The 13372-nt window shown below is 53.2% G+C and overlaps 1 protein-coding gene across 4 annotated transcripts in view; it reads right to left on the minus strand.

Annotated features, from left to right (window-relative positions):
• TFAP4 (transcription factor AP-4) overlaps window positions 1-13372 on the minus strand; it is a 71973-nt gene that overhangs the window by 30371 nt on the left and 28230 nt on the right. For 2 of the 4 annotated variants that reach the window (XM_075132859.1, XM_075132858.1), the window contains exon 1: window positions 8847-9052. The exons of 1 other annotated variant lie outside the window; for it this stretch is intronic. In XM_075132859.1, coding sequence (XP_074988960.1) covers window positions 8847-9052 — 206 coding nt within the window. Of the gene's footprint in view, window positions 1-8846; window positions 9053-13372 lie in introns of those variants that run through there. One more of the 4 variants, XM_048867852.2, reaches the window with a different exon arrangement.

Below are 13372 nucleotides of genomic sequence, written 5' to 3' on the forward strand. Positions count from 1 at the left end.
TCTGAAACCTGTCTTTTTACCATGATATACTACATTACAGGATAGAGCCCCAGAGGGTGCTCTTCCCAGATGCTACCTGTTTTGCAAGGACCAGATTAGTAGTCAAAGAAACTTTCAGGGAACCAAACAAAAGATTATTCTCCTGAGATGGAGGAGCAGCCGTTCCTGCACTTCACCTCAAGCTACAGATCTACAGTCCTTTTTCCAGGCAGTGATCACAACCTGAGATCACACCTACACCTGGAGTTGGGCGGGGGTCATTTTCATGAGAATTTGGAGGCGTCTGGGGAATTGCGGCTAATCCAAACTCACTCCCTACGTCCTTTTCCGGGTATTTAAATTCAGGGATTGCTGGGACCTTGCATTTTAAGATCTGCTACATGGGACAGTCCTGTGGGTAAAGATGGTGCTGATCCTCCCGAAGGAAGGACAGAAACCTAGTCAATGTCAGTCACTCCCTCTTGGGCCACTGTGCCGGCAGAAACTAACCAGGCCCCATCAGCCTCATACTTCCTACATAAAGCACTTTCTGCCCAGAAGAGGTAGAGGACAAGGTGCTGCTGCCCCTGAAGGACAGAGCAGCATCCAGGTGATTTTAGGGCAGAGGTGAGGGAAGAGCTAGGAATGGGAACCACACCTGGGAGGGACATCACACCATTCCAGTGGTTGGGGGAGCAATCAGCTTTCCAAACTGAGAGACTAACTGCTTTGGGACTCTGCTCCTATTAATGACAACAGTTTATTTGAGCCCAAAGACCTTTCACACCATCTTGTTTTTGAGGGATGGGGGAGAAGAGGAGTTTCCCCACCCGCACTGCAAGCAGGTGTGATTCAAAGACTGCCTGCTCCCCAACTCTCATTCCACAGCCACACCACCGCAGGCTGAGATCTCCTGCAACCTCCAGAATTATGCAGGATCAGAGCAGAACAAAGCTTGGCTAGGAGGCCACTAAAGAAAATCCAAGGTGCTGAAGAAAGTGGTGATGCAGTAGGTGGCACTACTCCTTGAATTAATATTAAAAAGACCCAATGCCCCGGCATGAGACAAGGGACACTGCATCTTTCAGATGAGGCTTAGTACGGAGGGCCTAGACATACGTATTCAGTAGAGCCCAGGGTACCTCTTGTAAGACAAGGCATCAGCCCCAGCAGTCTGCCCAACTTCTAACTTGGTCATTGCATTCTACTTCACTGAACAACCAATTCACTTTCAATTGGACACAGTGGCCTCTCCTTGCTGTCATACCCTGTTGCGGACTGGTTACCTGCACTATGAAATTGCTAGGTTCAGTCCCTGCGGGGCTCCATTTCACCACTGGACACAATGACTCCAATACAGAGAGATGGGAAGAGTCTTTGGAATCCTTCAGTTCAAAGGTGCTAAGCAAGACCAAGGTAAAGGGACCCTCCGGTACCAGCGGAGCAGAGCCTGGCCCTGAGCTGGTCACTGCAGCAGCTGAGGAGTCACAGCTCCTCCAGGATGTGTTTGAGGGCTGTGAAAGGTGCAGGGCTGGGCAGGGAAGAGGGAGGATTAAAAGATTGAGAGAGCTGGTGAGCTGCAGCAAGGGCCTCTGGTTACTCACCACCCCGCCCCCCCCCGCAACTTCTCCATGGTAAGAAAGAGCCAAGCATCTAAGCTGAGGTCCCTGCAGGGCCAGCCTGTGTGTGTGGCCCTGGTAGAATCGGATGAGAGGCCCCCTCCCCCTCTTGCTGATGGCTTCCAGATGATCACTCCCAGCAGAGGCAGCCCCCACCCCACCCAAAGCCACGGCTCCCGCCTGCTTCCTGCTGCCTCTGCTGCGCGTTCCGTTCCCGAGTGATCTGGCAGACTGGCCAGGAAAACACTTCCCACACCAAACGCCACCAAGCAGCTAGTTGGAGGAAGAAACATTGTGGTCAGTCCTGTAGGGGAACCTGGGCTTGACCATGACCGACTCACAAGTTTTTAAACTCTGTCTACACTAGTGTTTAAAACCATGCCAACCCATATTCCTAGTCCAGACTATTCCTCAACAGAGGGCATTTTTGAGGCCCAGGAGAAGAAAAGAGAACCGGATGGCTTAATGCTAACACAGAATATATTTTATTAAAACCAAACGTTGAACTCCACAACAAGGTGAAGCAGTGTTTACACAGTACCCCCAGTTCTGGATCTATCCCTCCATGCCTTCTATGCAATGCACGACCAGCAGCCTCATCCTCATAACAAACCTACACATGTGGCCCATGTCGCAGAGCAACAGGAGACTGATTCATGTGCCAGGCCTTGGAATAGCAATCCTGGCCCACTGACAGAGACAATACTTTAGGAAAGACTATTGGCAATTTCAAAGGTCACATACCTTGCAAATCACCGAAAAGCTTTAGGCCATTGGAGAGCTGGGAATGCTATTTAACAATGCTAAAGAAGTGGTTTCTAGCCCTGACCAGCTATGAGATGCATGCCTTTAAAAAAAAACCACAGACCACGTCTTTCTGATTACTATCTTATATTTCGTGTATTTTCCAATCATGATGTTAGTAGCCGCTATATCAAGAATTAGACATAGAAAGCAGCTTTCTAAGGATATGAACTATTCCATTATGTATGTACAATAGCCAAGACTGCATGAGAATTCAGTTACTAAAGTCATAGTGGAATTCAGGAACAATGAAAATTGCGCTTCCAGCCACCTGCTATCCACTGTCACTTGTTAACAGCCAGCAAGATCTCAGCCTGAGAGATTCCGTATTAACTCACCCTAACAGCCACTTTCCTCCCTGTTAACTACCCTGATGTGTCTTGCAGGCACCAGTCCTGGCCAGCTGTGTCAAGTACACTACAATCAACCTGCAAAGACAACCAGAAAGGGAAGACACTGCAAGTGCGAGGAGAGCCTCAGACAGAAGAAGCTATACAAATGCAAAGTATTAAAGACTAGTGACTGTTTCCTAGAGCGAAGAAAGATCACATTGCTTGACATTGCAAATGGAGATTTACAGTTTATTTGCCCATTTTCGTTCATGTTATACAACAGAAGTGCAAAATGGGCTAATGGGGGCGATCCAATACACCAGGTATGAGCCAGCACCTGGGCACAACAGGGCCAGAGACTCAGCCTGACCTCTCAACCGTCTCCTCCTTTTGTGGGCTGAAGTTCAATTTCTAAGGGTGCAGTCAGTAGCCAGTAGTGTCAAGTCATAAAAAAGCTGCTGAACTTCAGGGCAGCACCCACAAGTTCGTCACATCACAGCCAAGGTGACAGGAAAGAAAAAAAGAGCAAAGCCCCTGGACAAGGGTTCGCCATTATATAAATGACACGTTCTTACCACCCCAGGAAACAGAAGGCTCTGAAAGCCAGAGCCCCAAGGGAGGAGCAACAAGAGAACAGAGACTGGGGTTCACACCACAAGAGTGCGATATTAAAGCACAGTTCTGTTCCGAAGAGCAGTTGTCAGACCTGTGCCCATGTATATTCAGGGTCCCCTAAAGTACATTCTGGCTCGCATTAGCGCAGTGAGCACAGGTCTGCTCTATTCAGTCTTGAACACCAGGTTTCTTAACTAAATCAACTGCTGAGCCAAAATTCCTCCTTTAACTTTTCCTGAGCAACCCTAGTGAAGGCAATGGGATTGCACAAGTATGGTTCAGGGCCGTACATCTGGCAGTGCCTTGGTTATTGGGGAAGATGGGCAAAAAGGAACCCAGCCTGTCTCTCCGAGCCCATACTGAGTTCACAGCCTGACAGTTAGGGGAAATACCTTCTTACTCCACTGTCACTGAATGTGGAACCCCATTGTGCTATTGGTCACACAGCGAGAGTGAAAGCACAAGTGAAAACACAGATGAAAGCACATGTGACTATTCAACAAATATATTCAGAAGGATCTGAAGACAAGACAGTCTCTCACTGCTAATTCCAAGGCCACTTCACCGCTCAAGACAAACAATAATCTTGCAGATCGGCTCTGGCCCTGCAGTTCTGTAGGGATACCAAAGGTGGATAGCAGGGCTTCATGGGGCAAGCATGACTCCAGTGCAGGTGCTGGCAGGACCATCGAGAAGGCTGCTCTGGCCCATATATTGAGGTTAACTCTTTCCTACCCTGCATCCTCACAAAACCAATCAGTGATCCCACAAATTCCAGCTGGATCCGTCCAGAAATACCCTGGTCTGTGCCCACAAGCCAGAAGACCAACCCAGGGTTGGCCGAAACAAGACCCACGCATCCAACTGTTCTATACTAAAAATCCCAAGCCATCCTCATCTTTAACGGGGCAGTGATCTGCTCCATTCTGGCCTGAGGTGGGCCTGTAGCCTTTCTGAGCATCATCCCCATATTAAAGATAGAGCAGACTGTACATGCTTACTTTTTTTTTTTTTTTTTGGTAAGTGAAACCCTCAGGTCTCGCATGTGGCCGCTACGGCTTTCTTTTGAGAACAGCTATGAGCCCCAGCTGCTATTTGTGTCTGGGATAGTCTAAACCTTTGGCCCATAGGGAAATTAGACAAAGGTGGCTCAAGAGGGCCATCTAGGAAGCAGAGGTTCTTAAGAAGAAAGAAAGAGGAAGAACCCATTTCCTCATCAGGGGACCTCTCATAACCTTCCCCCACAACTGTTCTTCCTGGTGAAAGACTTTTAAAAAGTGACAGAACTAAACAGAGAAAAATGCATTTAGAAGCTAGCCTGGTGGATTAAATACGACAGTGGGAGTTAGTACCTTGATCTTTTACCTTAGGAGGCTAGAGTGCAGATTTAGACGTTGCTCACAAATAAAGCGAGTTCAATGGATTTTCATGCTTGTCCCTTCAGACTTTTATTCATAGGCCTTTCCCCGTATGCACAAACACACCAAAATACAATTCAATACGACTCAGTCTCTACTCAAAAAAGATCCAGCGCAGGGTAGGACACTGCAGAGGAGAAGCAAGATTCTTTCATACAGCTAGGCAGGAAGAAGCTTGCCTAGAACCTGCCTGCACTGTACCAGGCTCCAATCTGCTGGATCAGAAGAGTACCAATTGCACTAAGTCTCTGACAAAGGACCAGTTCTGCCTTGGGGTTCCCGATACTTCTGCCCCAGGTTTCATTTACAGGACAGAGGAAACTAACATAAACCAGTGTTGACATACTCAGTCTTGGACTAGAATTTGCAGCACAGCATTAGTGGATTCTATGGCAGCATCACGAAATATCTGTAACTTCACCCAGACCCGAAGACGAGCTCTGAATAAGCGCAAAAGCTTGTTTCTCTCACTAACGGATGTTGGTTCTCCCCATCCATGTCTCTGTAACTTCAGCTGTCATTTATTGGGAATAAATTAAATAGCCATACTTAGCATGCAGGTATCTTCCAAGTGAAGAACAAACACAGGCTAGTTATTAAGCAGAATAAAGCTGCTATGAAACAGCTGAAGGAGACAAGTCAGTCTAAACAAAAAGCAATTCTCATAGGAGATTCTTGAAGTTATATACTTAGTGTGAGACTCACTTAATCAATAAACCAGTCTACAGACACTGAAGATATGGAGACGTAAGCAGTAGTCAGTCTTCCAGCCTGTATACCAATGACTTGTTCATCAGTATGAAGGTGATATTTGAAAACAGGTTCACTTTCACCTGTGCTAGTTGTTCCTGCAGAAGTGTACCCAAACCAATAAGAAGTCTAAGAATAAAATGAAATTCCTACAGAAAGTGATCACAGGGTTTCTACAAACCCACGATACTCCAAAGAACTCTAGGGATACAGCCTTCCTACAGCATTCTGGGTGTTGAAGCAGAACTTCATCTTCTCCTTCAGCAGTGAAAGAGACTATGGGAAGTCATCCCCTTACAGTCTAAGACAGGGGTGGACAAACTTTTTGGCCCAATGGCCACATTGGGGTTGCAAAACTGTATGGAGGGCCGGGTAGGGAAGGCTGTGCCTCCCCATACAGCCTGGCCCCCGCCCCCTCCCACCCCCTGACTGCCCCCCTCAGAACCTCTGACCCATCCAACCCCCCTGCTCCTTGTACCCTGCCCCCCCCAGGACCCCCGCCCCTAACCACGCCCCTAGGACCCCACCCAACCCCCCCGCTCCCTGTCCTGATTTCCCCCCGACCCTTATCCAAACCCCAGCCCTGACAGGTCCCCTGGGACTCCACCCCCATCCAAGCCCCCCGTTCCCCATCCCGACTGCCCCGACCCTTATCCCCGCCCCCGACAGACCCCCCAGGACTCCTACACCTATCCAACCACCCCCTGCTCCCTGTCCCCTGACTGCCCTCCAGGACCCCCTGGCTCTTATCCAACCCCACTGCTCCCTGCCCCCTTACCATGCTGCTCAGAGCAGCAGGAGCTCACAGCCCCACCGGAGCCAGCCATGCCACCCGCGCTGCCCAACTGGCCAGAGCGCTGGAGGTACAGCGGCAGCGCGGCTGGGGAGCGGCCAGAGGCTAGCCTCCCCGGCCAGGTGCTCAGGGGCCAGGCAAGATGGTCCCGCAGGCTTGATGTGGCCCGCAGGCCCTAATTTGCCCACCTCTGGTCCAAGATGTTAACGTCATCCTAGTGGCAAGTGGAAAACGTTCCAATCACCAAGTGAAAGCAAAGATACAAACCTGTTCTCTCACATAAATTGTGGTGGATTAATCTAAAACAAATGCATCTCAGTGCTTCCCCCACCCCAACAATAAAAAATAAAATTCAGAAAACACCCCCCGTGGGCAACTATCCTGTAACTATCCAATGTGTGTGAAACTGAAAAGATGCAGATTTTATTCTCAAGCTTCAAAGGGGACAAGTGAATACATTGTTCCGTAAAATTCTACCCAGAATAATGGTCAGTGCCCTTCTAAGCATGATATTCTATTCTAGATCAGGGGTTCTTAACCTTTTTCTTCCTGAGGTCCCCGCCACATGCTATAAAAACTCCATGGCTCACCTGTGCCACAACTATTCTCTACATAGAAAAGCCAGGACTGGTGTTAAGGGGTAGCACGCTGAGCAACTGCCACTGGGCCCCCCCACAGTTGCTCAGGCTTCTGCTTCAGCCCCAGGTGGCGGGCTCTGGGCTTCAGCCCTGCACAGCAGGGCTTAGGCTTTCTGCCCTGGGCCCCAACAAGTCTAACACTGGTCCTACTTGACGCATACCTGAAACCTGCTCGCAGCCCCTGCACTCCTGGTCGAGAACCACTGTTCTAGATTAATACAGCTTCAAGGTGCTTATGGAAGGATTCCTCTTTTTCCTATCCTAAATTTCTAGAGAGCTTAATGAGCCACAGAAAGAATACTGCTGGTGGCACGCCGTGGGGCAGGCCTTCAAACACAGGTTATAATCTCCGCTGCGGTTAACTAAAAAGACAGCCATCACCACTTGTCCAGGACCGATATCTGAGTAGGAAATAGGCCAGCTGAGAGACATTTCAAATAAAGCCACCATACTGTAGGCAGAGAGGAACTTTTAGTGCTGCTCCCAGAATTAAGAGAATACCCTGAAAGCACTTTTTAAAATATATATGTATTAGTTTATGCTAAAGTACAAAGCAATTCCATATGGCATAAAGACTACACCAAATTGTGATCCTCATTAATATTAATACAATACCACAAAGGACAATTTCCTTCTCATGCAGGCTGCTCAACAGCAGGTCCCCCTTTGTAAATGGATCCAAGTTAGTTACAGCATTTTTGTGTTCTGGCTACTTCCCTCCCAGTTTTCATTCTGAAGATTAGCACACAAGTGTAAGACTCCAACTCTTTCTATACAGTAAATCCCTCTAGGCCACTAAGATGGGTAAGAGTATGAAAGAAGATGATGAAAGGGACTTTCTGGAGCCTTACTTAGCACATCCGTTTAGACCTTTAGGTATCCATACAGCTGGCAATTTGCATATCCCCAATTTGTAAATGAAACATCTTTCTGCAGGCACTGAGTGTTTCCCCTGCTGTATGTACTAACTTAACACGTTGCTCTGGCCACAGCGGTGCTGTTTAACTTAGTCACCCAACAGTGGATTTCCAAAGTCCAAACATACAAGGGGCATTAATTTTCCCCTGGGGTGGGGAGAGACACCAGCTTCGAGGTATCATTCCTGCCCCCCAGGAGGCGCCGACAGGCTCTCCCGGCCGCGCACAGCGGTGCTGCCAGCTGCCCGCGCGCTGTGGCCCAGGTCCAGCAGGGAGTGCATCTCCACGTGCAGCCCGCACGCGGCTCCAGGCGCGTTCGGGGCGAAGGCCCGGGCTGTAACCAGCTCTCCAGGCAGAGAGCAGGGGCCGCCGGAGGCACCTGCCCAGCACTGGCGGCCGGAGCGGCCACATGGCCAGGGCGCTGGGCCGGGCCCGCTCCTTCCCCGCAGCCTGTGGCGAGCGGCGGTTGGGCCCGCCCCTGCCAGCTACTACACGCGCCGTGGGGCGCGCACGCGTGGGCCGGGGCGCTGCAACCCCCGCGGGGCGCAGGCGGCTCCTCGCTCCGCCGCGGCACCCAGCCCACGCGGCCGCCGGGGCCGGGCCCGCTTTGTGCGGGGCAGCGTGGCCGGGCGCCTACATCCCCCACAGGGCCCCGGCCGCCGCACTACATGTCCCGGCGGCCCCGGCGCGCGCGGGCCCGCCCCCCGCGGGAGGGCTGCCGAGTCACGGCCAGGCCCCGTGGTAAACACACCCCCCTTTAAAGCTCCCCCAACATGCGGCCGGCAGGCAGGGCACGCGCGGGCCGGCCCGCACCCCGACCCGGGGCGGGAGACGCGCCACAGCCGGGCGGCGCGCTGCGCCCGCCGGGCCCTGCACGCGGCCCCGGGCTTCAGCGCCGCGCGCGGCCCCACGTGCTCCGGCCAGCCGCGCCGCCCGGCCCGCGCCCCGCGAGCCCCCCCCGGGCGCGCGGGCGGCACCCACCTGCAGAGCCCGCCGATCACCTCCTTCTCCGACTTCCTGAAGTGCTGCAGCGCGGGCACCTTCTGCGCGGGCACCATGAAGTACTCCATGCGGGCGCCGGCCCCAGCTGAGCGCGCCGCGCCTCTGCCGCTCAAGGCGGGAAACAGCTGGTGCGAGCGCAGCGCTCCCTCCCCCGGCGGCGCCGCCTCCGCCAGCCACCGGCCCATGTAAACAAAGGACTATTTGCCGCCGCCCCGGCCCCCTCCGCGCCGCCCCCGCGGCCCCCCCGCCCCCTCGCACGCCTCCTGCCGCGCCGCGCCGCCTTCCCGCAGCGACCCCGCTGCAGCCCGCGCCCCCGCGCCGCCCCCAACCGCGCCCGGGCTGCCCGGCTCCCTGCGCCACTACGGGGTGATGCGGCCCATCAGCTGACAGCTTGGCAAGCGGGCCCGGAGCAGCCACGGGGGGCGGGGGATACACGGCCGGGGGAGGGGCAGAGCCGGCCCCGCGCATGTGGGGGGATGCACGAGGCAGGCTCGGCCCCACACATGGGGGATGGGGGAAATGCACGGGGCGGAAAGGGGCAGGGCTAGCCCCGCACGGGGGAAGGGGAGAGAGGCGTAGGGCTGTCTCCGCACATGGGGGGAGGGGTAGGGCTAGCCCCACATTGGGGGATGCACGGGCTGGGGGAGGCTGGCCCCGGACGGGGAGGGGTCAATACGGGGGGATAGGATTGGCCCTGCAGATGGGGCGATGCACGAGGCAGGGTCGACTCCACACATGGGGGTGGGGGGGAATGAAGGGAGACTGGCCTCGCACGGGGGAAGAAGGGACAGGGCTTGCCCCGCACCTGGGGGGAGGGCTGGCCCCGCACAGGGGAGCAAGGGGAAGGGCTAGCTCCGCACATGGGGGAGGACGCATGGCCGATCGGGGTGCACATTGCACGGCCGGGGAGGGGACCCGGAGCCAGAGCTGCTGCGGGGATGGAGGCGGCAGCTAGCGTCTGCGCTGTGGGGAGTCCCCCTGCACAGATCCGTGTCCGGCACGGCCAGGGAGCCCAGTATCCGGTCCCCGCGGGCTCGCTCGGCCGTGACACCGCCCGGCCCGGGGTAGTGGCTGGCCAGAAGCTGAACGGCTCAGCCAGCCCCAGCCCGGGGCGGTGCCGATCCATCCCGCCCAGGAGCGGCGCCTCCTCCGGCTGCGTGGGCCGGAGCGACGCGGGACGCGCTCGGCTCCCCGCGCGGGTGGGCCCTGCTGGGCGCCGGGCCGGTCTGCAGGAGCTCGGGAACAGGCCGCAGCGCCGCCCCCTCGCGGAAAGCACCTTCGTGACCCCCGGCCGGCAGCCCGCCCCCTAGCGTGCACCGCTCTGCGGGGATCGCCGGGACCGGGAGCCCTAACCCCACACCTGGCCCTGCCTCTGCCCGACCCAAGATTACCCCTCCGCTGGCGGAGGGTGCCAGCCCGGTTCTCTCCCCACCCTGCTCCCAATGGTGGCAGCGTGAAGCTGGGGGCTAGTGCACCAGGCCAGAGTCCCCCGCAGCTTGAATCGTGCACCAGCCCCATGTCTAGTACAGAGGCTGCCTAGGATCAATCTCCAGGGGCATGTCCGGCAGTGCATACCCTTCCTCCCTGGGGCCACTCACCTGCCTGGGGAGCCCCCTTTCCTAGCCCCTACCTTCCTTACTGCCTGGCTGTGCCAGCTGTCAGGCCTCAGGTGGGATCTTTGCTTCCAGCCCATCCCGGGGCAGGGAATCTATGTTTGTTAGCTTGAGGGGGCGAGCTGGCATCAGAAAGGGATCATTGCCCTAGCATTGCTCTCCTACCCTGGTAAGGCCTGGCTCTGCCCCCTGTACATACTGTGCCCTGGCTGCACCCCCACACCCTGTTGATGTCATTGCATCCCCCCCTTTACCTGCCACCATCCCCAGCTGCCAGGGGGCCCTCTGGCACCCAGCCACCCACAGGCTACTTTGCTGTTTGTCTGACTAGCAGGTGTGAGGAGGAGACTCTTCCCTGTTGTGTGTCTGTGCCCCACAGACTGACCAGACCAATAGGCAAGGCCAGGCTGTGCATGAAGGCCAGCCTCCCACCTCAGGGCCCTTGGGAGCCTGAAACAAGAGAAAGTAGCAGATGTGCCCTGCTCTGCTTTGCTGAACTCCTCCTATGCTGAGCCAGCTGGGCCCCCAGCTCCATAGGGTGAGGGAGGTAAACAAGAGGAGAGGAATGCCATACCCGTTCTTCCCAAATTGTGCACAGTGGGAGGCAGTGCAGCCTAATGGATAGAGCATCAAACTAGCACTCAGGAGATTTGGGTACGATACACAGCAGGCACAACGGCAGAGCTGGGAGACCTGGGCAAGTCACGTCCCTGCTCTACGTCTCCGTTTCCCCACAAAATGAGGCTAACGCTACTGCCCTCTTTAGTAAAGCACTTTGAGAATGAGTAGTGCTACAAAAGAGCTGTTATCAGCTGCTGTTGGTGATGATAACTTAAGGCCTGTCTACACTTAAAGTAGGGCTGCTGTAGTACTTCGGTGAAAAGAAAAGGAGTACTTGTGGCACCTTAGAGACTAACCAATTTATTTGAGCATGAGCTTTCGTGAGCTACAGCTCACTTCATCGGATGCATGCCGTGGAAACTGCAGCAGACTTTATTTATACACAGAGAATATGAAAAAATACCTCCTCCCACCCCACTGTCCTGCTGGTAATAGCTTATCTAAAGTGATCATCAGGTGGGCCATTTCCAGCACAAATCCAGGTTTTCTCACCCTCCACCCCCCCCACACAAATTCACTCTCCTGCTGGTGATAGCCCATCCAAAGTGACAACTCTTTACACAATGTGCATGATAATAAAGTTGGGCCATTTCCTGCACAAATCCAGGTTCTCTCACCCCCCTCCCAAAAACCACACACACAAACTCACTATCCTGCTGGTAATAGCTCATCCAAAGTGACCATTCTCCCTACAATGTGCATAATTAAGGTGGGCCATTTCCAGCACAAATCCAGGTTCTCACATCCCCCCCACCCCCATACACACACAAACTCACTCTCCTGCTGGTAATATGCATGCATCCGATGAAGTGAGCTATAGCTCACGAAAGCTCATGCTCAAATAAATTGGTTAGTCTCTAAGGTGCCACAAGTACTCCTTTTCTTTTTGCGAATACAGACTAACACGGCTGTTACTCTGAATACTTCAGTGAAGACACTACCTATGCCAACAGATGGGGTTCCCCTGTAGTCATAGTTCATCTACCTTCCCCAGAGGTGGTAGCTAGCACTGTCTACACCAGGGATTTGGTGGGTTTAACTGCCTTACTCAGGAATGTGGATTTTTCATGCCCTTGAGCAATGTAGTTATACCAACCTAATTTCCTTATGTAGCCAGGCCAGAGAAACTGAGCCAGTTTCAATTTTCCATCTCATGTAAGAGGCCCCAGTCAGTGTATCCAGGGATTTAAGAGAAGATAAGGTACATACAATACTTCCCCTTGAGAGAACACAGTATTCCATACAAGTTAACGTACACAACATATATATAAGAAAACTGTGAAAGACTTTGACACCAACTTTGAAATTCAGATTATCCTTGGACAAACCACTATACAATAATTTCCCCTTCTCTTCAGGTAAGCATCATCCCCAAGTAACAGATGGATAAACTGGGGCACGTCCGCTGGGTCATAAAGCTAATGGCAGAGTTAGGAATAATTCTTGTGATTTCTGACTCTCAGACAATGGCCCTGACCACTAGATCAGAGAAATACAGTTGGAATTGAATTGCTAGCAATGTTGTCAAAACAGTCTCCAGCTGTTAATACAGATGTCCAATTAATAATGCGGGAGCCAGGTGTTCCTCCCAAATTTTGTATTTTAACACAAACTCCAGTGGTAGGTCTTTTCTCCAGCAGTAGATACGTGTTTGGACTGGACTGTAATATTGTAGTAATGTTAGTGAAGCCAAGACTGGACACAGCAATAAAGCTATTCCACAGTAGCAAGAAATAGCTTCCCACAGTAGCAACAGGTTACAGAAAGGAGCTCTTGGGGGTAAGCAACTAACCTTGTAACAGAGGTGAATATGGACCAAATCAGTGGTAGTTAGACTCAGGCTTGGTTTACACTTAAAATTTGTAGCAGCATAGCCATGTTGATCAGGATGTGAAAAAAACACCTCTGACGACAGAGCCCCCTGAAAACCCCCAGTGTAGATGCAGCGAGACCCAAGAGTATTTCTGTCGGCATCACTGGTATTGTCCAGGGAGGTGGCATTCCTACAGCAGCAGACAAACTTGTCAGCGTAAACTGTGTCTAACTCCAGGACACCGCCAGCACCACCTCTGTAGCGTAGACATAGCCTGAGTCATATCAAACTTCTTGTGATGTAAACATCAAGTGTGAAAGCAAGAAGTAGGCCCACTGATGAAGGAAAAGGAACAGGTGGTGCCAGGGGCTGGTAAAACGTACTGAAACTTTGCAGACTCCCCCTGCAAATTAACAGTCTTAATTTCACATTGCTGCTCTGCAGCTGGAAGGGAGGAG

Source organism: Caretta caretta, chromosome 10, assembly GCF_965140235.1.
Source record: "Caretta caretta isolate rCarCar2 chromosome 10, rCarCar1.hap1, whole genome shotgun sequence".
Lineage (NCBI taxonomy): Eukaryota > Metazoa > Chordata > Testudines > Cheloniidae > Caretta > Caretta caretta.